Here is a 24,476-nt window from a genome sequence, read left to right on the forward strand (position 1 = left end):
TTAGCCGAAATGTTCACTAGTAAATATTATGTAGTTAAAAGAATTTTACTTACCATGAACATATTCTATGAATAAATATTTTGATACAATTTGTCCCCTGTGCACCATTTTTAGTAACATTATAAAGTATGTATGAATTTTACTATTCCATTTTATCATGCATGGTATTTTGTCATTTTTCTAATATAAAATAGGTAGTTCATGTAAATTAAATGATTTCAATTTGTTAGTTATGTATAAAGTCACTTATTTTTCATTTAAAGCATTACATTTTGTTGAATTTTCATGTTTTTGTAGTGAAAATTTTCAATTTTGTAGTTATTTTGTGGAATAAACTATTTTTTGATAGTATTTGTCTAAAGTTTATTACCAGTAGTCTTTTTATGAATAGAAAACTAATAATGGATGAATATTACACTGATCTTCAGTATGTGTCCCCTGTGCATCTTTAAAATAACTCAATTTTGAGTAGACAATTCTAGAAATTAGAATTACTGGACATTCTTGAAATTTGGCATGTGGTTTATAAACATGCAACATGTCAGAAAAAAGTTGGTTTTATAATTATATGATAGTTATTTTGCATTCAGCAACAACTTTTCTAGGTAAAGTTTTATTTTCATGTCAAATTTGTGCAGAAAGGGTGATTTTAAAAACCAATGTCCACAAACATATGATTAAATAAGTTTCAAACCATACACATACACCCATTACTTATAATTTATGTTGAAAAAATTACTGTTATACATATTTCCTTGTCATAAAACCATGCAACATTTATCACCCACCTTACTGGAAATTCACTGAACTTTCGAATTAAAGGCTGAAATATTTTCTGATTGGCATTTCTCAACACTTCCCCAAAGTTATTTCCTTCAAATTTGAAGTATTTGCTATAATAAAAAATAGGTGACCACCATAAGAAATAAGTTTGAATTTTCAACCCCTATGTCACACTTTTGCTTCATTATTTTGAAAACCACCTATATACTAATAGCTCAACCTTGACATTCAGAGGAGTAAAAAGGATTAAGTCTACCTACCACTCTCCAGTTACGTTTGACATAATTCTTGAATGTTATAGCTGCTGACACACGTATTGGCTGTTCAACATTGGCCTTATCTAGCAAGTTCAGCAACAGCAATGGATAATTCTGGTTACCTTCTACAGATTCCAGAAACTTCTCAGCTGAAAATGTAACATCAAATCTTAACCTTTAACCTGCTAAATTTATAAAATGGACTTGTCCATCATTTAATTTGGACAGGACCATTTAGAATTCAAAGGACTGTTCAATGAAAATTTACTGACTGAATAGCGGACAGTGCAGATCATGATCAGACTGCAGGCTGATCTTGGTTTGCACTGGTTACAAAGGCAGAATCACTTGCCGCCAGTAGGCTAAAGGTGAATGTTCAACTCCTGCTTACAGCAAAATACCAGGTATTTCTCACTGGATATGATAGTATATCTAGGATACCTGTCCAAAACTTGAAAGATGGGAGAATTCAGCAGAACAAAATGTTAACCCACTGCCATAAGACTTGGTTTAAACAATGCTAAATGCAGTGTAACAAACTGTCACAGGTATTAAACTACTGTAGTATGACACATTATGTTTTAAACAAGAGCTGTCTCCATAGGATGATACATGCCCCCGATGGCACTTTAAATGAATAGTTATGGCCGATGTTCGAGTTTAGGACCTTTGACCTACGGAGCTGGGTCTTGCGCGCAACACGTCGTCTTACTGTGTCACACATTTATGCGTAGTTATTTTAAAATCCATGCATGAATGACAAAGATATGGACCGGACACGCCCATCAATGCACTATCATGAAAAAAGACCTTTAACATCTAAGTGTGACCTTGACCTTTGAGCTACGGACCTGGATCTTGCGCATGACACGTCGTCTTACTGTGGTACACATTCATGCCAAGTTATTTGAAAATCCATCCATCGATGACAAAGATATGGACCGGACACGCCCATCAATGCACTATCCCTTAATGTCTAAGTGTGACCTTGACCTTTGAGGTACGGACCTGGGTCTTGCGCGCGACATGTCGTCTTACTGTGGTACACATTCATGCCAAGTTTGAAAATCCATCCATCAATGACAAAGATATGGACCGGACACGCCCATCAATGCAATAACCTTTAATGTCTAAGTGTGACCTTGACCTTTGAGCTACGGACCTGGGTCTTGCGCGCGACACGTCGTCTTACTGTGGTACACATTCATGCCAAGTTATTTGAAAATCCATCCATCGATGACAAAGATATGGACCGGACACGAAAAATGCGGACAGACCGACAGACGGTTCAAAAACTATATGCCTCCCTTCGGGGGCATAAAAAATTAATGCATCAATTTAACAGAATTAGACACTTAATATTACCTTTATTTCCAGTCACTCACTACCATGACTACTACTCAAATAAAACACTAACCTGGTTTTCTTACAGCTGGGTCCGGTGACAGGGTTTGTTGTAAGAAGTTAGACAATGTCTGAAGATTCTCATCTGTTATCTCCATTGTAATATCCTAGAAATATAAAATATCCATTTCAACTACCTGCTTTTCCACTTCGGTTTTAACAAAGTACAATGAACATTTTCATTTGGCAATCTCCTGCTTTAGCATCCCTGGGTATCAACTCTACGGAATGAATTACAATGTCACCTTAACAAATTGAACTTACACACATTCATTCCCTGGAGTTTATACTGTGATTTTTTTCTTTTTCCATTGTACCCCATGGGCTAAACCAGGATTATATAAAAGTGACTCAAGATACAGTGTCCAATCATCTATAAGAATGGACCTGAAGAATGTTGTATATCCATCATCATTGCCATATATATACTACTGTTTTAGACCCCGGGGCTAAACCAAGAGTATACAAAAGTGATTTGATTTTCGTATGATGTCATGTGAAGCATAATACAACAAGCAAACATTTAAAATGTATGTCAGTTTGTCTGTCTGCAAGCTGGCAAAAAGAACGAGATGGAAATTTATACAATAATCTGCGTCTACATGCAAAAATTATCAACCTATCCTCTAAAATCTGCTACACCCTAAAGCACTGTTCATTAACAGGTCGAAGAAATGTCTTTAGATTGAAAGACTCAAATAAGCCTAAAAAATAAAAGCAATGAAAACCAATGAAGGAATAATTAAAACCCTCATTTTAGAATGCGCAAATTTATTTCGTAGATAAACAAGAGCGCCGCCAAGCGGGGCAATATACGCCCGAAGGCTTACATCATAGGATGGGAGCAAAATTTTAAGAACTTGACTGTTGTAGCCCCAAAGGACTGGAACAACAAAAGGAAAACTTCAAAAAACAAATCTAAGTCCACAAAAAAAATATTCAAAGTCTAAAAAAAAATCCTTATCAGGTACAGGTATGTAAAAATACACCTTAAAATTGGAGGTACCATACATGTTGTACCACAGAAAAGTGGTCTCGGTTTTTCCCTACGGCCAATAATAAAAAAGTTTCAAAATAAGCTATTTATAGTAACATAAAAGGGAAGTAATTCCAAAAAAAATTTATTGTAAGTACAAACAAGAGCACCGCCTTGCGGGTGCTGACGCTCATCTGATTTTTTTTAATAATAGAAATATTGTCCTACCCATGATTTTCTAAGTCTAAAAAGTGCCATCACTCTTGCAAAAAGCAGGATAGAGTTATGTTTCTTAATGTACAGTGTCCACTTATGATGGTGAAAAACTGTTGCAAGTTTTAAAGCAATAGCTTTGATAGTTTATGAGAAAAGTTGACTTAAACATAATATTCAACCAAGAAAATGATTTTTCTAAGTCCAAAAGGGGCAATAATTATTGCAAAAAGCAAGATGGAGTTATGTTGCTTGCTGTACAGGGTCAGCTTATGATGGTGAACAAGAGTTGCAAGTTTCAAAGCAATAGCTTTGATAGTTTAAGAGAAAAAGTTGACCTAAACATAAAACTTAACCAAGAAATCTGATATTTTCTAAGTCCAAAAGGGGCCATAAATCTTGCAAAAAGCAGGATGGAGTTATGTTTCTTGCTGTACAGGGTCAGCTTATGATGGTGAACAAGTGTTGCAAGTTTTAAAGGAATAGCTTTGATAGTTTAGGATAAAAGCTGACCTAAACATAAAACTTAACCAAGAAAACTGATTTTCTAAGTCCAAAAGGGGCAATAATTCTTGCAAAAAGCAAAATGGAGTTATGTTTCTTGATGTACAGGGTCTGCTTATGATGGTGAACAAGTATTCCAAGTTTCAAAGCAAAAGCTTTGATAGTTTAGGAGAAAAGTTGACCTAAACATAAAACTTAACAAAGAAATCTGATATTTTCTAAGTACAAAAGGGGCCATAAATCTTGCAAAAAGCAAGATGGAGTTATGTTTCTTGCTATACAGGGTCAGCTTATGATGGTGAACAAGTATTCCAAGTTTCAAAGCAATAGCTTTGATAGTTTAGGAGAAAAGCTGACCTAAACATAAAACTTAACCAGGCAACGCCGACGCCGACAACCGCTCAAGTGATGACAATAACTCATCATTTTTTTTCAAAAAATCAGATGAGCTAAAAAGAGATCTGCCAAATAAAAACAAGAGCACTGCAATGCAGAGCAATATACAAAAAGCAGTCATATATGACCTTTGACTCTTAAGTGTGACCTTGACCTTGAAGCGAGTCATCCAGAACATGCGCTCTGCACATCGTTACAATGTGGTGAACATCTCTGCCAAGTTTCTTTGTTTATATCAATGCGCGTAAATTGAAGAGAGCGATTTGCACTATAAATATTACAATACATATTAATTAGGTGTAAAGTCCTTTATTAAAATCAATATTTATTTATTGTCATATATATCGATAATTACCAAAAAACAGATGAAGTTACTTGCAGCCGATTTATCCGGTTCCGTTGCATGTTCACCGGTTCCGGCGTATTTTCATACTTCCATGTAAATTAAGCGAGGGACACCCGAAGGGAAACTTACAAAGTATTTAAGATAGCTCAACACTCTGTTCAGGAAGTGCAAAATACAAATCAAAGTACACATCAAAATATATGTGAAGCCTGTTCTGTTATATCATCTTGGAAAAATAACCCCACAGACAGTCATGTTTGAGATGACAATAAAACATTGTGCATTAAAAGAATATACAGCAAGATTATTACACCAACAATGAACACTTTGTGAAAGGTAGGTTTGTAATATATCTAATACAAATATGTATGAAGATGATGCTGTCTTGGTATGGGTGTCAGCTATTGAAGGGTTCACATCAAGAATGCATGGAAGGCCAAGCTCAATAAGAACTGTCAGCTGAGTTTTAAAATTTTAAACATTTACATTCCTGTTTGTCAGTTCAAATGTGAATTTTAATATAAAAGGATATGGTGGCTTTGTCAGTGAAAAGGTCAAATGAATAACACCAGTCATGCCAGAGCTTTCATCCATGGTCTATATGTATGAAATGCCAATATGGAAGTATGTTATTAAACCAGATACTCATAAACATGGGGATTATCTGCTGTCTTTGGAAGCTGAGGATGCAATGTTTTATGTATTTCAAGAATAACAAGAGCTGTCCGTAAGACAGCCAAGCTCGACTATTCGAAATATTGTCACAGAAGCAGGAAAATATTATCCAAAATGTTAAATATCAAAAGAGTTTTAAGTTCGAAAGGGGACATAATTTGACCGAAATGCATATCAGAGTTATGGGACTTGATGCTATCAACTAGTTTTATAATCCGGAAGACACATGTTAAGTTTCAATTCCATATCTGCATTAGTTTTGGAGATAGTAACTTGCATGTAAAACTTTAACCAGGATTTTCTAAGTCTAAAAGGGGGCATAATTTGCCCAAAATACATGTCAGAGTTATGGGACTTGACCCAGTGAGGTAGGTTATTGATCTAGAAAAAGAAAAATAAGTTTCAAAGGTATATGTCTTTTAGTAATAGCTGTATGTACTTGCACGCAAAACAAACCAGAATTTTCTAAGTCCAAAAGGGGGCATAATTTGGCCAAAATGAAGGTCAGAGTTATGGGACTTGGTGCTGTCAACTAGTTTTATAACCCTGAAGACACATGTGAAGTTTCAATTCAATACCTGCATTAGTTTTGGAGATAGTAACTTGCATATAAAACTTTAACCAGGATTTTCTAAGTCTAAAAGGGGGCATAATTTGCCCAAAATACATGTCAGAGTTATGGGACTTGACCCAGTGAGGTAGGTTATTGATCTAGAAAAAGAAAAAATAAGTTTCAAAGGTATATGTCTTTTAGTAATAGCTGTATGTACTTGCACGCAAAACTTTAACCAGAATTTTCTAAGTCCAAAAGGGGGCATAATTTGGCCAAAATACATGTCAGAGTTATGGAACTTGACCCAGTGATGTTGGTAATTGACCTAGAAAAAGAATAAATAAGTTTCAAAGCTATATGTCTTTAAATGATAGCTGTATGTACTTGCATGCGAAAACTTAACCAAGGTGTGACGCCGACGCCAGGGTGAGTAGAATAGTTAGACTATTCTTTGAATAGTCGAGCTAAAAACCACTTTTTTACATGTGTATGCTTTATTTCAAACATATCATTGACAGCAAAACATGTTTTAAAATTCTACCTGTGACAGTGTCATTTACTTAAAGCAAAGTTGATATAAATTATATAGCATGAATAATGTAGTATGAAACAAACCTTGGCTAGAATGTTATCACAAAAGGAAATAACACAATCTAAATAGAAAACTCTATATGGTAATATATCAAATGGAGAAATAACATGTAAGAAATAATGTCATTTTTTTTTCTTTCAAGAATACATTGAAATCAGGGCATTCGGTAGGCTCTGAAACTCAAGAGTCATTGACTCTTCAGTCTTAATTTTCAAGGGTCAAAATCAGATTTTCAAGAGTCAAAATCAGCTTTTCAGGGGTAAAGCTATACTGCTATTAATGAAACTCCCATAGACTTTATCTAAAATAAGTACATTAGTCATTACAGATTTTCTTAAGCAATTCATATAATTTTAGTTGTCTTTAGTTGCACATTGCCTGAAAGTGGATGGGGTTGGTGCCTTGGCATGATTTTTCTCTCGGTAAATCAGGGTTCTCACTAGCAATTTCAAGTTGCAGTCCCAACTAGACTGAAGGACAGACTTTAACGTTTCGTCAAAACACAGGCCTCTATTGTACTGTTAAATTAAGTGTAGACCAACAGACATTTTGTAATCACAATTCTTCACCCAGATATTGTTAAGGTGAGATAAAAAAAGGTAAAGACTAAATAGGTGAAAAATGCAAACAAAAATGAAAGTAGGACAAAATCACCCCTGGACAAACCCCATCCCCCCACCCCTCCAACCCATTGCTGTTTCTGATCTACCTGGACATAATCCCCCTACTTTTATTTTAATACTTATTTTGCAGAAAAAATAATCATGTTAAAACCACATGGACAGCATCTTAAAACAAGAGGGCCATGATGGCCCTATATCGCTCACCTGTTATCATTGCACTTGAGGACAAGAAGGTCCTCAGAAAAAATATCTAAGTCCAAAGGACAGGAACAACAAAGGGAAGAAATTTAACCAAAAAGAAAAAAAATTCTTACAAGGTACAGATATGTCAAAATACACCTAAAAATTGGAGGTACCATCCATATTGTACCACAGAAAAGTGGTCTTGGTTTTTCCCTATGGCCAATAATAAAAAAGTTACTAAAAAATAAGCTATTTATAGTAACGTAAAAGGGAAGTAATTAAAAAAAAATATTGTAAGTGAACAAAAGAAGGATCTGCCAAATAAATCTGTTCATATAAATGAAATTTCAGATCAGTATCTTCATTAGTTACGGAGATATACCCATTTTAATTTGAAATAAAGGGAGGTAATTTGACATAAAATCAGTCCATAGTTATCTATCCCGATTGTCTCAGTCCAACTAATGACAATAATGAAATTTGAAATAAGTCCTATAAGTACTTACTGATATAAATCCATTTTGATTACAATCAGGGGAGGTAATCAGATATAAAATATCTCTGGAACCTACGATTGGATCTGATTTGTCATGGAATCCAAGATTTATTGTTGTTGAAGATATTTTGGAAGTTTGTATCAAATAAAACCACAAATGAAGTCTCTATATGGCTGCAAAAGCCAAAATAGCCGATTTTGGACCTTTAAGGGGCCATAACTCCGGAACTCATGAAGGAATGTGGCCACTTCAAGAAATGAACCAAGATCTTGTGGTGATACAAGTTGTGTGCAAGTTTGGTTAAAATAAAATCATAAATGAAGCTGCTATTGTGCAGACAAAGTCAAAATAGCTAATTTTGGCTCTTTCAGGGGCCATAACTCTGGAACCCATTATAGGATCTGGCCGGTTCAAGAAAGGAACCGAGATCTTATGGTGACACAAGTTTTGTGCAAGTTTGATTAAATTCAAGTCATAAATGAAGCTGCTATTGTGCAGACAAGGTCAAAATAGCTAATTCCGGCCCTTTCAGGGGCCATCACTCTGGAATCCATAAAGGAATCTCGCCAGTTCAAGAAATGAACCAAGATCTTGTGGTGATACAAGTTTTTTGCAAGTTTGGTTAAAATAAAATCATAAATGAAGCTGCTATTGTGCAGACAAGGTCAAAATAGCTAATTTTGGCCCTTTCAGGGGCCATAACTCTGGAACCCATAATGGGATCTGGCTGGTTCAAGAAAGGAACCAAGATCTTATGGTGACACAAGTTTTGTGTAAGTTTGATTAAGTTCAAATCATAAATGAAGCTGCTATTGTGCAGACAAGGTCAAAATAGCTAATTTTGGCCCTTTCAGGGGCCATAACTCTGGAACCCATAATGGGATCTAGCCAGTTCAAGAAAGGAACCAAGATCTTATGGTGATACAAGTTTTGTGCAAGTTTGGTTAAAATAAAATCATAAATGAAACCACTATCGTGCAGACACGAAATTGTTGACGCACGGACTGACGATGGACGAAAGGTGATCACAAAAGCTCACCTTGTCACTATGTGACAGGTGAGCTAATTACTAGGACATTCATAATTAAGCCTAATTATCACTTTTTCTAAACAAGAGCTGTCGGATGACAGCGCGCTCGACTATTCGAAGAATTGATTGAAGAATGGGGTCAAAATATTTCCATAGATTTTCAGACTAAACAAAAAAATGGATTAAACAAAAAATGTTCCTGTATTTGTGGATTTCGATTAGTCTTGCACTAAATGGCAATGTGTGACCATGATGGCAAATATGTTAAGTTATATGTTAGGCAAAACATGGACTTATATGAAAAATTTAACTAATTTCTAAGTCCAAAAAGGGCCATAATTCAGTCAAAATAGTTGACAGAGTTATGTACTCTTGCCTACAGATGGAAATCATGTTGATAAACTAGTGTTAAAAGTTTCAAAGCCACAGTTCAAACAGTTTTGACAAAACGCTGACTTGTAAGAAAAACTGAACAAATTTCAAAGTCCAAAAAGGGCCATAATTCAGTCAAAATAATTGTCAGAGTTATGTACTCTTGCCTACAGATGGAAATCATAATGATAAACAAGTGTTTAAAGTTTAAAAGCCATATGTCAAATAGTCTTGACAAAACATGGACATTTACAAAACAGAACCAATTTCCAAGTTCAAAAAGGGCCATAATTCAGCCAAAAAAGAAGAGAGAGTTACGTACTCTTGCCTATTGATAGAGACTATTATACTGAACAAGATATAAAAGTTTCAAAGCCATATGTCAAACACTTTACACAAAATATAAACTGGTACGAAAAACTTAACCTAGATTTCTAAGTCAAAAGGGGCCATAATTCAGTCAAAATGCTTGATGGAGTTATGTACTCTTGCCTACAACTGGACATTGTGATGGTAAACAAGTGTTGAAAGTTTCAAAGCTTTATCTCAAAAGACTTTGTCAAAATGTGGACTGGTACGAAAAACTTAACCGAGATTTCTAAGTCAAAAAGGGGCCATAATTCAACCAAAATGCTTGATGGAGTTATGTACTCTTGCCTACAACTGAACATGGTGATGGTAAACAAGTGTTGAAAGTTTCAAAGCTTTATCTCAAAAGACTTTGTCAAAATATGAACTGGTACGAAAAACTTAACCAAGATTTCTAAGTCAAAAGGGGCCATAATTCAGTCAAAATGCTTGACAGAGTTATGTACTCTTGCCTATAACTGGACATGGTGATGGTAAACAAGTGTTGAAAGTTTCAAAGCTTTACCTCAAAAGACTTTGTCAAAATGTGGACTGGTACGAAAAACTTAACCAGGGTGTGACGCCGACGCCGACACCGACGCCGACGCCGTGGTGAGTAGGATAGCTCTACTTATTCTTCGAATAGTCGAGCTAAAAATTCTTTAATTCTGCCTGGTAATTATTACGTGAGAAAACAATTGGAGTTATGTCAAAAGCTTCGTAATCCGTTGTTTACAATCAAAGGTTGTCACCTATGCATATGCAATCACGCCGACAATCACATGTAATTGAGTTCATCATATGTATGCCTTCTGTCTCGCGGTGTAGTGGAAACGGGCAACGCTGATTGGCTATACGCGGCCATCGGTGACAAGTGAGTAACTCCGCCCACTTATTTTGCTCTCGAGTCAATCCTTGTGTATTCGTAGGTTTATGTAATCAATAAATTTTCATGGTTTTAATGCTTGCGTCCCACTGCAGAAAGGTGCGTCCGGGGACTCCCAAGCTGCAATAAACACGCATATACCGGGACCAATTATGCGTACAGGGACCGAGAACCCTGTGTAAATTCTTCAAAATAAGAGCTGCTTTTGCAACAGTGATCATATTTTTCTTAAATGCAGACTTTTTATTGGCCTTTTATATAAACTGTGCTAGGAAAATCTTGTAAAAAATGATAAAAATGTCCGGAAATGGCGGCCGCGAAAACGAGTGACAAATATGGAAAACGAAAGTAAACATTTAAAATTCTTGATAAAGCACCCTTTTTAAATTTCATTTTTTCACCATACCATTAATAATTTCTGCTTTTAATTATTTAATTTGTTTTTGCCCAAACAAAGCCTTGGCAATGATAATAAATTTGCTATAGACCGTACAGCCGACCGGCTCATTTAATCGTATCAAGCACACAAAATATTTAACAAGTGGTACAAATACGATAATCTAAGGCTGCATTGTTTATCAATTAACTTTTACACATTGATCAATAAACACCTTTGATAATGACATGGCATTGTTGTACTAAATACTAGGGTTGGATATCGTTAAGGACGAAGCGGTCCGATACCGATACCAACGAAACGATACAGTATTTTTAACGATACCGATATCGATACCATGCTTTGTAGTACATCACATAAGCAGTGATTTGCTTAGTATTATATACACCTATATAAGTAGATATACATGAAAATTTGCTGTGATAAATAAACATTTTAAGTCTGTTAATGGAATGTTGTATCATTAGATTATGAAAGAGTAAAAAATAAACATATCTTACAGACTAGTTTTCCAAAATAAAAATCTAGAGTAGATACCTCGCTCACTATGTAATTTAAATCTATGAATACACTCACTGTAGTAATGCTTTTAAAGCTCAGTACTGTCTAGAACTGTTAAACTGAACACTTATTAGCTTTCAAATTACCACTCTAACAAGTCAGACTCATTTTCACTCATGATAATCTTCGACTAGGTTGACTAGTAATGTTTTTAATGTGAAACACTTTGCAACACATTTTAAATTGAACAATAACCTTCAAAACACTTCAAACAACCAACATTCCAACAATAACATTATTTCTAATGGTTCGCGAAAACCGATTATTTGTTTACTAGGTTACAGCTTAGTCTCGTAACTTTTTATTTACATAATTTTTTTCATTAGTTTTAAAAGAATACTACAAAGAAAAATAGTGTCGTATATTTTGAAATGAAGTATTGGTTTACGTTGTTTAAAACGGCGGGAAAAGAAGTATTTCAGGTAATATTTAGCACACGAAAAAACTATTCGCACGGTTAGCTCTCCATGTCAAGGGAGGTTACTCGAAGCGGTATCACAGTAAACAATGTCGATCGTGTTATAACGTTATTTGCTTAAATTTCTGCTTTATTTTGCCGCAGATTTTGTAAGAATTTTGTTTTTACTTTTATGGAAATACCGAAACAGGAACCGGTTCTTTTACGAAACGGTATATACCGGTACCTTTCGAAGTGATTATTCGGTATTGTACCGATACCGGGAACCGGTATACAACCCTACTAAATACATAGTTTACATACCGCGAGATGACCACGTGTCAGTCGACGCGTGGCATGATTGACATCTGTCAGTAGCTAATTAACATACGACGCTCCGCCTACTGCCATAAATTCGCTTGTGCTGGTGAACAATATCGAAATTCACTGGGATTTTGACTGACAAGGGACAGAACTTTCGAACTCAAGAGGCATCAAAGTAAATTTCCGCAAGTCAAGCCGACGCACAGGACATATTCTGTGCGGGTCAAATACGAGTTTTTCTCGATTTTCGCGGGTCAAAACCCAGGACCTCCGTCAACCGAACACACTGGAAATACAGGTCCATGACAATTTATATTTTCTACTGGTACTTATCATTTGGACCTAGTCTTCTTCTCAGATATCTCAAATCATGGAAGTCTATATCCTTGGATGCTATAGTTACAAAACTACCATCATAAAATTTATTCATATGAATATATAACTTAAAAATCAATATTGACAGCCTTCCAATGTGGTTTTCTTTTAATACATTCTTTTGTGCAGCTTTAATAATAATACTCTGTGCAGACCAGTCTCATACTTCAATTTTAAAGGTGGAGGGGTTCTGTTGCATTGACATGACATCTAAAACAAACCAAAAATATAAAAAATGTGTTAAAATGCCTATAGTAGCAAATATATATGTCAGGGGATATTACAATTTTAACATTTGTTAATAATGCACAGACAGACAGACAAACAGACAAGCTTAAAAGCAAACTGGCTCCTTAGAAGTTAATTCAAGAAGGCAAGTTAATGTCTGTAACATATGCTTTCCAAAGAATAATGGAATCAGCTGTTTTTTGGTTCCCCCCCTCTGGATACCTCTTCCATATGGCATTTCATCAACACATCCATCAGAACTGGAGAAAAGGGATACATTGTAAAATACACATGTTTAGTAACTTCTGAAGATTTTTTCCCCAAGATTTTTTCTGTGTTAACAGACAAAATAGAAGTACAATCTGATAATAAAATGAAATGGAATTTGTTTCTTACAAAAAATAACTGCTTCATGTAAAATTTACTCTCAAAACGCGTCACTTGGACACACTCAATTTACACCCATTTGGCGCAATATAATTAAATTTTTTGTTTAACTTTAAAACAACTCCGGGAGATGAAATTTCTAGGAATAGTTACTTGTTAATGAAGGATAATACGGGAAAACCGAAGGTTTTTCCGTCTATAGATAATGTGTACGTGTATATATGTCAAAGTAAACCTATATACCGTTCAACTTGGGAATATGTTCTATACCTTCACCGGTTTTGTTGTGTTGTTCTCCCATAATTCTACCGGACCTGCTGCCGTGCTTGCGCAATAAATAATTTTCAGGACGACATCTGATAAAATAAAATTTCTTATGAACGATCGGGCGCCGCATTATTAAAACAAAGTATTCTATCCAGTTGAAAATTGCGGTATCAATAGAAATCGGTGTTATTCGGGTTTCTTCATGAAACGAGTTTATGGATGATTCAAGCGGCCCGCTTTTTGTTTCCAATAATGAATTATGATGTAAGCTACATTACTGCACTGTTTGAATAACAAAACCATTGTTTATTTATTTCTTTGAATGTAGAAAACCCAATAATTTCAAAAATGTCAATGTAAAACGAATATAGACACGCTGTCCTAACAAAATTTATTTATATACATAATTTTATCACATATTTATGTCACAAGTCACTGTGGTCCAGTGGTTAGCGCACATATTTTCCATGCGCGAGGTCTGAGTTAGAATCTCGTAAGGTGCTTGAATTTTTTTTTTAGCTCAGGCCCAATTTATTTTTTTTTCTTTATATTTATCACACTTTTTTCAATTACTGGAACACAAATCAATAATAAGTATAGTTAACCAATGTTCTGTCTGTAAATTTTGAACAAAATATTCGAAGGCATGGAAAAGCATATATCGATATTGCTTATCTCCCCTCCCTTCCACAAACCTTCACATACATTGCAACTACTTTCTAAAAGTCAATTCATTGACTAGAGTTTTAGTAAAATTACACTTGGAAAAAAATGTTGGCTATAAACTTGAGAGGCTCACTACGATCACTATCAAGCTAAGAAATTAACCTTAATCATATTCAAAAAAAGGTCCCAGACTGTTAGCAGTTAGGTAAATTAAACTGAATTTTGACCAAGAGTGTTTGTGTTATATATAAAATTCCGGTCAAGAACTTTTTACAATGAATTTGAAATAAGAATTTCACAAGTAAATGGTTGTTTGTCATTCTCACATACACGAGTTTTACCATAGCTGTATTAGTGGAACACAATTTGTCCTAAAAGAGTGTCATTTGACAATAATGGCATTTAAAAGAATTAAAATAGTCCGTGTTTAGGATAGCAGGATTATGTAAGTTCCGGTATCTATACTACAAAAGAATATCAGAACAAGATGATATTGAATGTGATGTTACGCAGGCATAATGTGTAAATTGTTGTGTTTTATTTTTTGGACTGTTTTGTCGTTTTTAGAAACTATTTGTTTGTAACAAATGAACTGAAAGGAATATGTGCATTTCCGGATTCAGAAATTTGTATTAGAGAAACACATTGATAGCAAAGGCATGATCGTTGTAAACAGAAACAAAATTGGTAATATTATGTATAAATAAATGACTTGCATTTATCTGTATATAATAAAATATTTATCAAAAACTACTGAGGAAGAGTGTGTTTTACGCATGCTCACTGACAACACATAAAGGCCTGATATTGGGTCACTTTTGAATGATTGTTGCACCATATATAATACTATGAGGAAAATTTTGTAAATGACAAAGTGTTCGAATTTATCAATGTTCGTACAGCCCCCATTTTACATACCCCTCACTCACTTCGTGTGAGTTAAAATTTGATTTCTGAATATAAATTTGAATTATGTAAAGTTTTCAGCAAAAGCATTATTTTGATACCAATAAATGATAACTATTTGCAGAAATAAAAAAGTGACAGGTAAAAAATCCCTCGTTATCTGTCCGGGTTTATGCAACAGTTTCGTTTTTGTCGTGTTGAGCGACATGTGAAGTTTCCACTTTTCTCTATTCTATCATCAGTACAACTAATGGTGCATTTTGGGACTAGATTCTGTGCACTTAAATATCACTGTTATCTTTAACTCATGAACACTATTTTCTATTGTCTGTCTAGTCTTGATACATTTGAAGAAATGATTAGATCTATGTTCATTTAAACAAAACTTTTTAAAACATTTCCCCTTCTTATTTTTATAACAATAGCAAAACCATCAGGCTTACTGTCAAAACTGAAAGCCAAACAGAAAATATCAGAAAGGTTATCAGAAAGAACAATTTAATGCAGAAAAAAAGAAAGAATCCGTATCACTATCACTAGGTTTTCCCGTCAGATAGGCAGCGCCTAATTTCATATTAAAGCAATAGTTTGATCATTGACATCTTATTGTTTACTCGATATTAATTCCAAAAACTTCGAAACCGGTGAAAAATGGCGTCAAAATAGGCGTGCGTAAAATTATGTGGTGCGACGATAAATTAAAAGGATTGCCAAAACTGTTTCTGTCGCTGCAAAAAATAATATCATGAGAAAATACATAATTTACATTGGATTTATCTTCTAGAATGGCATTCACAAACTAAAATATTGCCAATCAGACATTATTTTTTCATTATATACCCCACCCATTTTGTATCACATAGGATATTTTGCGCATTACGTTATGTAGTGTCATTACAAGTTAAGAAGACGTAAGAACACAAAAACAAGGACCAAAGTAAAATTTCTAATCTAGGAAAGTACATCAATACCGAGTCGTTTTACCTAAATCATACGAAAGGAATGTAGACGCATGGAAATTTCAAATTTCACACCGGTGGCGCACTATCAAACGGTGACGCCGTAAGAATGAGAAATTGTGGGGCCGTAGGCTAAACACCAATAAATCCGGCTGTTGTTAATAGGACTGAGACGATTACTCAGTTAATCGGATCCGATTCGATTACAAGGTGAAACCGGTTTAAATTTTTCAAAACTGCTAATCGCACTCAAACAATAAACATCTTACAATCCTACTATCCTAATTGTATAAATGTGTTTATCGGTCATAAACATCTGTTATTCATGTAACGGTATTTGATCTAATAAAACATAAATCTAATATTGACTTAATTTTTTTATATATTTTTTTTGTAAAACATTGGAGGAAAAAATGAAAAATAATAAATGGTCTAAATTTTCATCAAAAAAGCCTTTGTCTCGACTATATTACTGTATAACCAACACGTAAAATTGGACACTTTCCGTTGTACCGCTCTTTAGGTTAAAAAACTCGCGTGTTCTAAGATAATTTATTATTGTCAATAATTCACAATCTTCAAAATGGAAGATAATAGAAAACGAAAATTTTTAACTTTAAAGATTTGATATAAGCCGAACTACTATAGATAAATAAGGCCTTTAGCTTAATTGCTTAGACTAGCACTCTACTTCGCAATATTGCGACCGATTAACCAGTTTGATTCGATCTCATACAAAAGATTAACCGGTTTCAACATTTTGAAATCGTCCCAGCCCTAGTTGTTAACGTGTTTTCGACACTGTCTAGCATATCAGATTTTCAGAAGAACTATATCGCTATAAAAAGAAAAAGAAAAAGTTTTGTTATAATTTTCAAAAAGGGGCCCCTGAAGTTAAGTATGCATAAAAGTATGGGAAAGTGGCTTTTATACTCCAGTTCCGACCTTATTCCTGATAGAATCAACGCCAAGAGCGAACGAGAGAAATCAACTTCCATATGATCCTAGGCCCAAGCGTTCTTGAGTTATCATCTTGGCTGTTTGCAAGACTGGGAACGTGAGTGGCTCATGTCATTTAATCCTGACAAGTGTGAAGGTATTCACATAACCAACAAACGAAATCCATTTGACTTCACATAAAGCATCCATGGAACCCGACTGAAACCTACAGAAGCGCTAAATATCTCGGAGTCACCATCACACCCGATCTCTCTTGGAAAACCCAGATAACTAACATCACCAAAAAGGCCAACTCCACAATGGCATTCATCTGCAGGAACATCCCCTCAAATCCACCAAGTGCCAAAGCAACATCCTACAAGACATGTCTCCGTCCCACAGTGGAGTATGTTTAACTTTGTGACCCCCATACGCCGACAGCCACATCAACAAGTTGGAGATGATTCAACGAAGAGCTGCAAGGTTTGTCAAAAACGACTACCAACGAACAAGTTCAGTCTCGGATATGCTCCACGAACTCCAGAGGGACACACTTCAGCACAGACGCAATATGTCCAGAGTAACCATATTGTACAACATTAGGCATACCCGAAATTATTCCTGATCCTTCTTTACGGCAATCCAGATCAGCCAGAATCCATAAACAAGAGTACAACAAAATTTTCAGTAGCAAATCTGCCTACCAACACAGCTTCATCCCAGCCACTGTTGTCCTTTGGAACCGCCTGCCTCAATGTGCCGTAAATCAGACTACGCTAGAGGGCTCTAAGGCTGTTCTAGGAAATACCAACACATTCTAAATGTCCGTCTTTGTTTTATCAGTTTTTTTAAACTGTGTACAAAAAGAAACTTTTAGTCTTTTAGATGTAAATAGTTGTATCTTGCTGCTGCGCATGTACAGTATTTTAATCAAATCGCGAGTATACTCTTTTAGAGTGATGCGATTACTGAAGATGATGATGATGATGATGACGAAGCTGAACACCAAGCAAGGGAGCTACTCGTATCATTTTTCACGTCATTGGTATGACACGGCCGGGGATCAAACCCACGACCTTCCGCGCTCAAAGCGCACGTTCTACATCTAGGCTATCGAGGCGGTTAATCAACTTCACACTTTATTGAATACAACCCGCTGAATTAACTCTCTTGTCTCTTTTCGGGACATAAAATTCTTACGCCGCCATTTTTAACTAACATGCGATAGGAACAGTGTGGGAGAACACATGACCTAAAATAATGCGTAACACTGATAAAAATGGCGGCCACGGAACCAAATTTGACGGAAAATTCGAAGTAAGTGATATTTATACGCAACTATTTTTTTTATCAGACATAGCGCAAGCTAACCAGTATAAAATCTCTTTCCGATGGTATATCTCTAAAAATGATAGCTTTGATAGTTTCTCAGATTACATTGAGGTTTTGGACGAGTCGAGAACTTTTTCAAACTAAACTCTTATGATTCCTTACATGTATCATTAATAATTTATCAAAAATAAAGATTTCTAGGAGGTATTAATCAAGTTGTTGCTGATATGTATTTACGTTATGTAAAAACACATATTGTTTGTCAATAGTTTGACGCTACGACTCAATATAAGAGGAATTTTAATGAAAATGAGAAAATGATGCGTTACACATAAATATTCCGATTAAAGAAGATAATGCTTAACACGAACGTTTCCTTTCATTAGTTTGATACAGCATTTTCTTGCTATTTACTACAATTCTTATTTTGAAATTTTATTTGAATTTCCCAGTCTTCAGTGAAATATCTATATATATTTTGTTTTAGTACTTGACGTCAATTAACCGTGTAAAACGGAAAATATCCATACTATTGTGTCAAATCCACGCGCCCACTTTCAGGCTTGAAAAACCACACCATTTTGAATGTCCATTCCAATTTCAAAAATATATTTTAAAAATAAATCTTACCAAGATCTTGATAAGATTTATTTTTAAAATATATTTTTGAAATTGGAATGGACATTTTGAAAGCATATAATGCAGCAAAGCAAAATAACAGCAGACTCGGTTTGTTTGAATCTGTTCATGATAAGTAATGGAATGTGGCTACTGTGCAATACATAACTATATAAATCTGGTATAATAATAATAATAATAATACCCCTTACGACCACTAGCACCGAGCTTGTGCCTTATTATAATTATACTTTAATTAATTATAATTAACTGAAAAGAGATTTCTGAGTGAATACAGTAGTGTCACCTCATATAGTACAGAGGCCAACTTGTAGGAAACGCATTATTAGTCTTGTTTGCTTAGGCACACCATGAACTTGGCTGCATTGAAACGTTTCGTTTTGCCGAAAGATACCAGTGGAAATTTTAAGGCACGTTTTGATGAAAATTAATTATGATTAATTAGTTGTCCTGAATAATTGTAATTAATTAATTATTTGTCCCAAAAACCAAGTAATTAATTGTAATTTAATTGATAAGATTGTCAAAATAATTGTAATTAATTAATTATTTTATAAAATAATTAGGCACAACCCTGGCACCGACTTAAGTGGAATTCTATTACAGAGATATTGAGGCGACTCAATGATCCCAAAGGACCAGAAAATATAACAACACGAATTCAAATACGGATATACTAGAATACAAACCTTACATAGAACATATAATTGATACAGAAACTATATAACACAATAATGGGATAAAAGAAATAGCTTTCTGACACTTGAACATTCTACTCTGGATGCAAAGAGCTTAACATAGACCAACTCCCCAAAACTGAATTAAGTAACATTTATATATTTATAAATACCCTACAACTGATTACTATGGCATTCCATTCATGAAATCTGATAGCTTGTCCTGTTTTTCGCAGACCAAACAATGGTGGACGCTGGGAATAAAAGTAGAACAATGACCTGCGCGACATAACCCTGCGCGACCCTTCCCGTGAGACCTTTCCATATTTGGTTGTCTATTTTTAATACACAAAGCAATAACAATAAGCTGAGTCAGTTAATTTCAACCCAAAGACAATAGTTATATAATTTACTCCATCTAACGTCCTTCAGAATTAAATGTGTCTGTCCTGAAGAAAAGCAAGTTTTATAAGAAACGTAAAGGAGAAATAACAACTTTATTGACTATTTTTTCATGTGAAAATAGGTAAATTATTATCTTTATTATTATTATGATGATGACGGAAAAGATCAAGTGGAAGATGATGATGATAACGGTATAGGTTATATAGGTATACTATAATAATTTATCATAATTGCTGTAGTTGTGTAGCAATGTGTTTAAACATTAGTTTTATAATACGTATTCACACTTGTCCTAAAACAGATTTGTCACTGTATACTGCATACAATTTATATATTATTACGGAAGTATTGTGTAATTTTGACTGTCATATATTAATTATTTCAATATTGAATATAAACAATAACCTATATATACTGTATATATATTTATATATATATATATATATAGGTAAGTGTACAGGAGATACAAGAAGTTTTGTTTTACTTCGGATACAATATAACAAGTCAACATTAGCTAATGAGCTATTTTCCGACAAACATATATAAAACTGAGATTAACAGAGAAACGCAGCTAAAAGGGGAAAAAAGAAAGGTAATAATAGTTTTTTCGGAAGCACAGAACACCCCAAACACAGCCATCGAGCCATGCATCGCAAAGTAGGCCCGCGTCAAAAAGAAACTGAAGCAGAAAAATATATCAGACGAGAAGACAGAATAATGTGTTTAAGCATGTTTAAGTAAAAAGTAAGAGATTTAGATCTATGACAAGGTTAAAAGTGTACATAAGTCTACTACACTAAAATACAATAAAATGTGATTGTCATGAAAGTATAAGAAATGATACTGATAAATAATACTTATGATAAATAGTTTATTAAGAATTAACTTTGCACCTTTTTTGAAATTTATTATTTCTATCTTCTAATGAAGAAGAACAGTTACCCCATGTAATACAGCAATAGTCAACGTAAAGTAATGAGTTGCATTTTTAAATAAATTATCAACACGTGTATGCCAAGACAAATAGGGTAGTATGATTAACCAGGTCAAAGGCTTTGGATAGATCCAGGAAATTAGTACCAAAAATTAAATTAGTGTCAACAATTGTAATCCAGTCGTCTTAAGATTTTATTTTGGGGGGTCTGACAGGATTGGTTGACCCTAAATCCTGATTGACGATTATATAGTAATTTCTTTGTTTCAAGATACTGCCTTAAATGCTTGGTAACATGAAGTTCTAGTATGAAAGATAGTGTTTGGCTTTTTGAAAGTCTAAGGAAATATGTTGGTGGCTATACTATTATTAATTATTTTAGATAGCACATGAGCAATAACAAAAGCAGAAAGTTTTAGAAATTTGGAACTAAGGACATTATAACCTGTAGACTTTTTAAGGTCAAGAGACTTTAGTTGACTTTCAACAAATGACAGATCAACTGGGGGAATTTCGAACAGTGGTGTGTCATGCAGATATGCTGAATTGATGTATGCACTTTTCATATTTTCATATGTTGAATGAGGTGGACTATTTCACTTGAAAGCCTCACAAACGGAAATAGAATTAGCATTGAAAGTGTAAGCTGTCATATAGATGGATATGTTATTGGTTGATCTTCATCATCTATATAGTTAGTTTGAAGTTAAGACTTGAAATCTGATAGTTCATGGAGACTGTTCCATAGCTCTTTAAGTAGTGCATATCATGATTTATTGTTTTATTGTAGTATTGACCTTTAGCATCATATATCAGGGTTTTAACTTTTTGTCTCCATAACTTATAATTGTTCGGTCTTGTTTCTTTTATGGAAATAGTCTCTTGTTTTATTAGCATCAAAGATTTGTTCAGTTAGGCTGATTTGGTCTCAAAACCCAGTTTGCATGTTTGTGTAGTACAGAAAGGAACATATCAATGAACAGAGTCATCGGGTTATCAAATATGTCAAGAATTGACCATGGTTGATGGGAAATATCACTCATAAAGTGAACTGCGTTAGGATGTGTCAATGACCTGTTATTAATGATCTTATGTACAGGACCTTTGATATAATTGTTCTCTCTTGAGAAGGAACACTTTGAATTGGTAAGTCACACTTGACCGAGCAACTGACTTCGCAAACTGTTGTAATTACAAGCTGGCCAATCAAACTCCGTGACTTTAGAAATAACCTCTGACGTTAAAATTATTCTTTCCTAATTGAGGCGACTCTCTGGTTGATCGCGCTCACCGGGTAACATATTACTAAACCTGAGGATGGAAAAATGGCGTTGTTGAAACATGCCAAAAATATCTTATTTATCATAAAGGTAAACATACGTCGTTACCTCCGAATGCATGGTCAATATGTGAAAACAAACCCCATTGCGGCCCTCTGATTGTGCGCAACACATTCACGCTTCGAATGACCTGATGTCACATTCACGAAATTTAGGAAAGATACTACTAAATTATAGCCATGAATTACTTGATCAATGACCACTAAGTTTGTTGTGTGCGAGGACGTAGACTGTTTAGCGCATCAAATCACTACATTAGGATGTTAAACAGAAAAAGAATAAAGCGAATATATATGTCAATAAGGTAGAATGGTCTTGTCCTTGTGTCCAATCTTGGGGTTCCAAACACTGATGACCAATATTTAAAACAGACATTGCAACCAAAATTTTACAAGATGATCATTATATATTTATATAGATGTGCCCTTGAAGGAACTTTTGCTATGCTTTAACTTGTTTGAATAAGCTTTACGTGTTATACATACAGGATTATGATCACTTAATCGAGTAGATTGGAGCATCTACTGGGAGTATTTGAAAAAATGTGGGATATCCATGATCCTCAAGGGCCAGAAAATATAACAAAACTTTAACAGGTTCGAGTTGTATAACATGATTGTTAACATAGGTAGTACAATCATCAAAATTACATTATAACTAACATTTGTAGTTTGTGCATGATTAGTGAGTATACTTGGGACAAAGTTAGTTCCACTGATTTGGCCAAGAACTGTCTCCCATCAACCAGTTCCTAAGAACAGGCATAAACATCATGATATTCAACACAAATCATTACCTAATTAATTTGTAATCGTATTTCAGTAAATTGATACGCGTTTGGTACTCATTTCTATTAAACAAAAGTTTTGTCCTTATAGACACGGTGTCAAATAAAATAACGCGCTTATTATGCAGCTAACTTAATAATACAAAAAGCTACAAACTTTCTCGTTCTTCTAGGAGCAAGGTATTGCTTTAATGGCCCTTTTATTATATACACATACCTATTCTACTGTTATATCAGCTAAATGGACTATAATTGTCGAAAGATAATGCTAAAAATGTGTTTGAAACGGTGAACGTTTTGACGAATGGAACATCGCAACTAAGATAAGCAGTCTCGCCATTTTTATTTTCCTGTATCCGTCTGGAGTTGAATACAAGGTTATGTATTCATTAGTGATACAGACTGTATTTCAGTCAAAAAATTCGTAGGTATATATTAAACACAGATATGTGACATTTTCATCCGCTCGTAATTACATCTCACCTCTGTCTGCATCGTTTGAAAAGATTGCTCATTTCAACCTCGTATTCCTTTATCTACAAACTGCCAATAGAAACAGCCTCGCCATCAATGCATCAAAATATAGTCTGACGGCAGGCAATATATAAGTAATACAAAGACATGCTAATTTTTCAATTTCACATTTATTCCTTTGCATTACAGGTCAATAGTTACGTAAATTACTGTTTATCGGAAACATGCTCATTTGTCAATAAAATCGTTGTTGGAAGGGAAAATGTAATAAAGTATAAAACATGGTATATATATGGTAAGCATGCCACGCAAAGTTTAATTTAGAAATTCAATATATTTCTTTTGTTCTAACAAATATAAGAGCATTGAGCGAAACAACTTATGAGATTATAACCTGCACGAATTCAGTATAACTATTGTAAATATTAATGGTCTCGCTCTCGTTTCCAGCAATATATTTCTGCTTCATCAAAAACCGACTCGAATTAAGTCAGTAAGAAGTAATGGTTTGGGGAATATTTGATATGATTATAAGGCCATAGTGGTCGGATTTGGTTTCTTTAAGATTATCTAAGCCAATATATCTTGTTTTAGGATGTTAGCGTTATATTAATACGCTAGTCGTAACTGAAATATCCTGTAATTCACGCGGGATTGATTCAGACCATGGTAAATCTAAACAAACTATTTTCTTTCTTCTACGATTTATGAGATATTTTCATCGAGGATATCGGTGTTTAAAAGACATCACTACAAGATATCAAAAAACATTTATAGACAATTCTTACAGAACGAAATACCTCAGGTACTTTCACATTTTGACCCATATTTATTTCTTACTGTT

The 24,476-nt window shown here is 34.4% G+C and overlaps 1 protein-coding gene across 1 annotated transcript; it reads right to left on the reverse strand.

Moving 5' to 3' along the window:
- Positions 1–998: 998 nt before the first annotated feature.
- LOC123525288 (exportin-2-like) lies at positions 999–16,212 on the reverse strand. The gene is made up of 3 exons (XM_053539624.1): positions 16,131–16,212; positions 2,458–2,551; positions 999–1,189 (listed from the first exon to the last, which is right to left on the reverse strand). Exons 2-3 carry the CDS (start codon positions 2,540–2,542, stop codon positions 999–1,001), a joined length of 276 nt encoding a protein of 91 aa, XP_053395599.1. The 5' UTR covers positions 2,543–2,551; positions 16,131–16,212.
- Positions 16,213–24,476: the final 8,264 nt, after the last annotated feature.

The sequence above is a fragment of the Mercenaria mercenaria genome, chromosome 3 (assembly GCF_021730395.1).
Source record: "Mercenaria mercenaria strain notata chromosome 3, MADL_Memer_1, whole genome shotgun sequence".
NCBI lineage: Eukaryota > Metazoa > Mollusca > Bivalvia > Venerida > Veneridae > Mercenaria > Mercenaria mercenaria.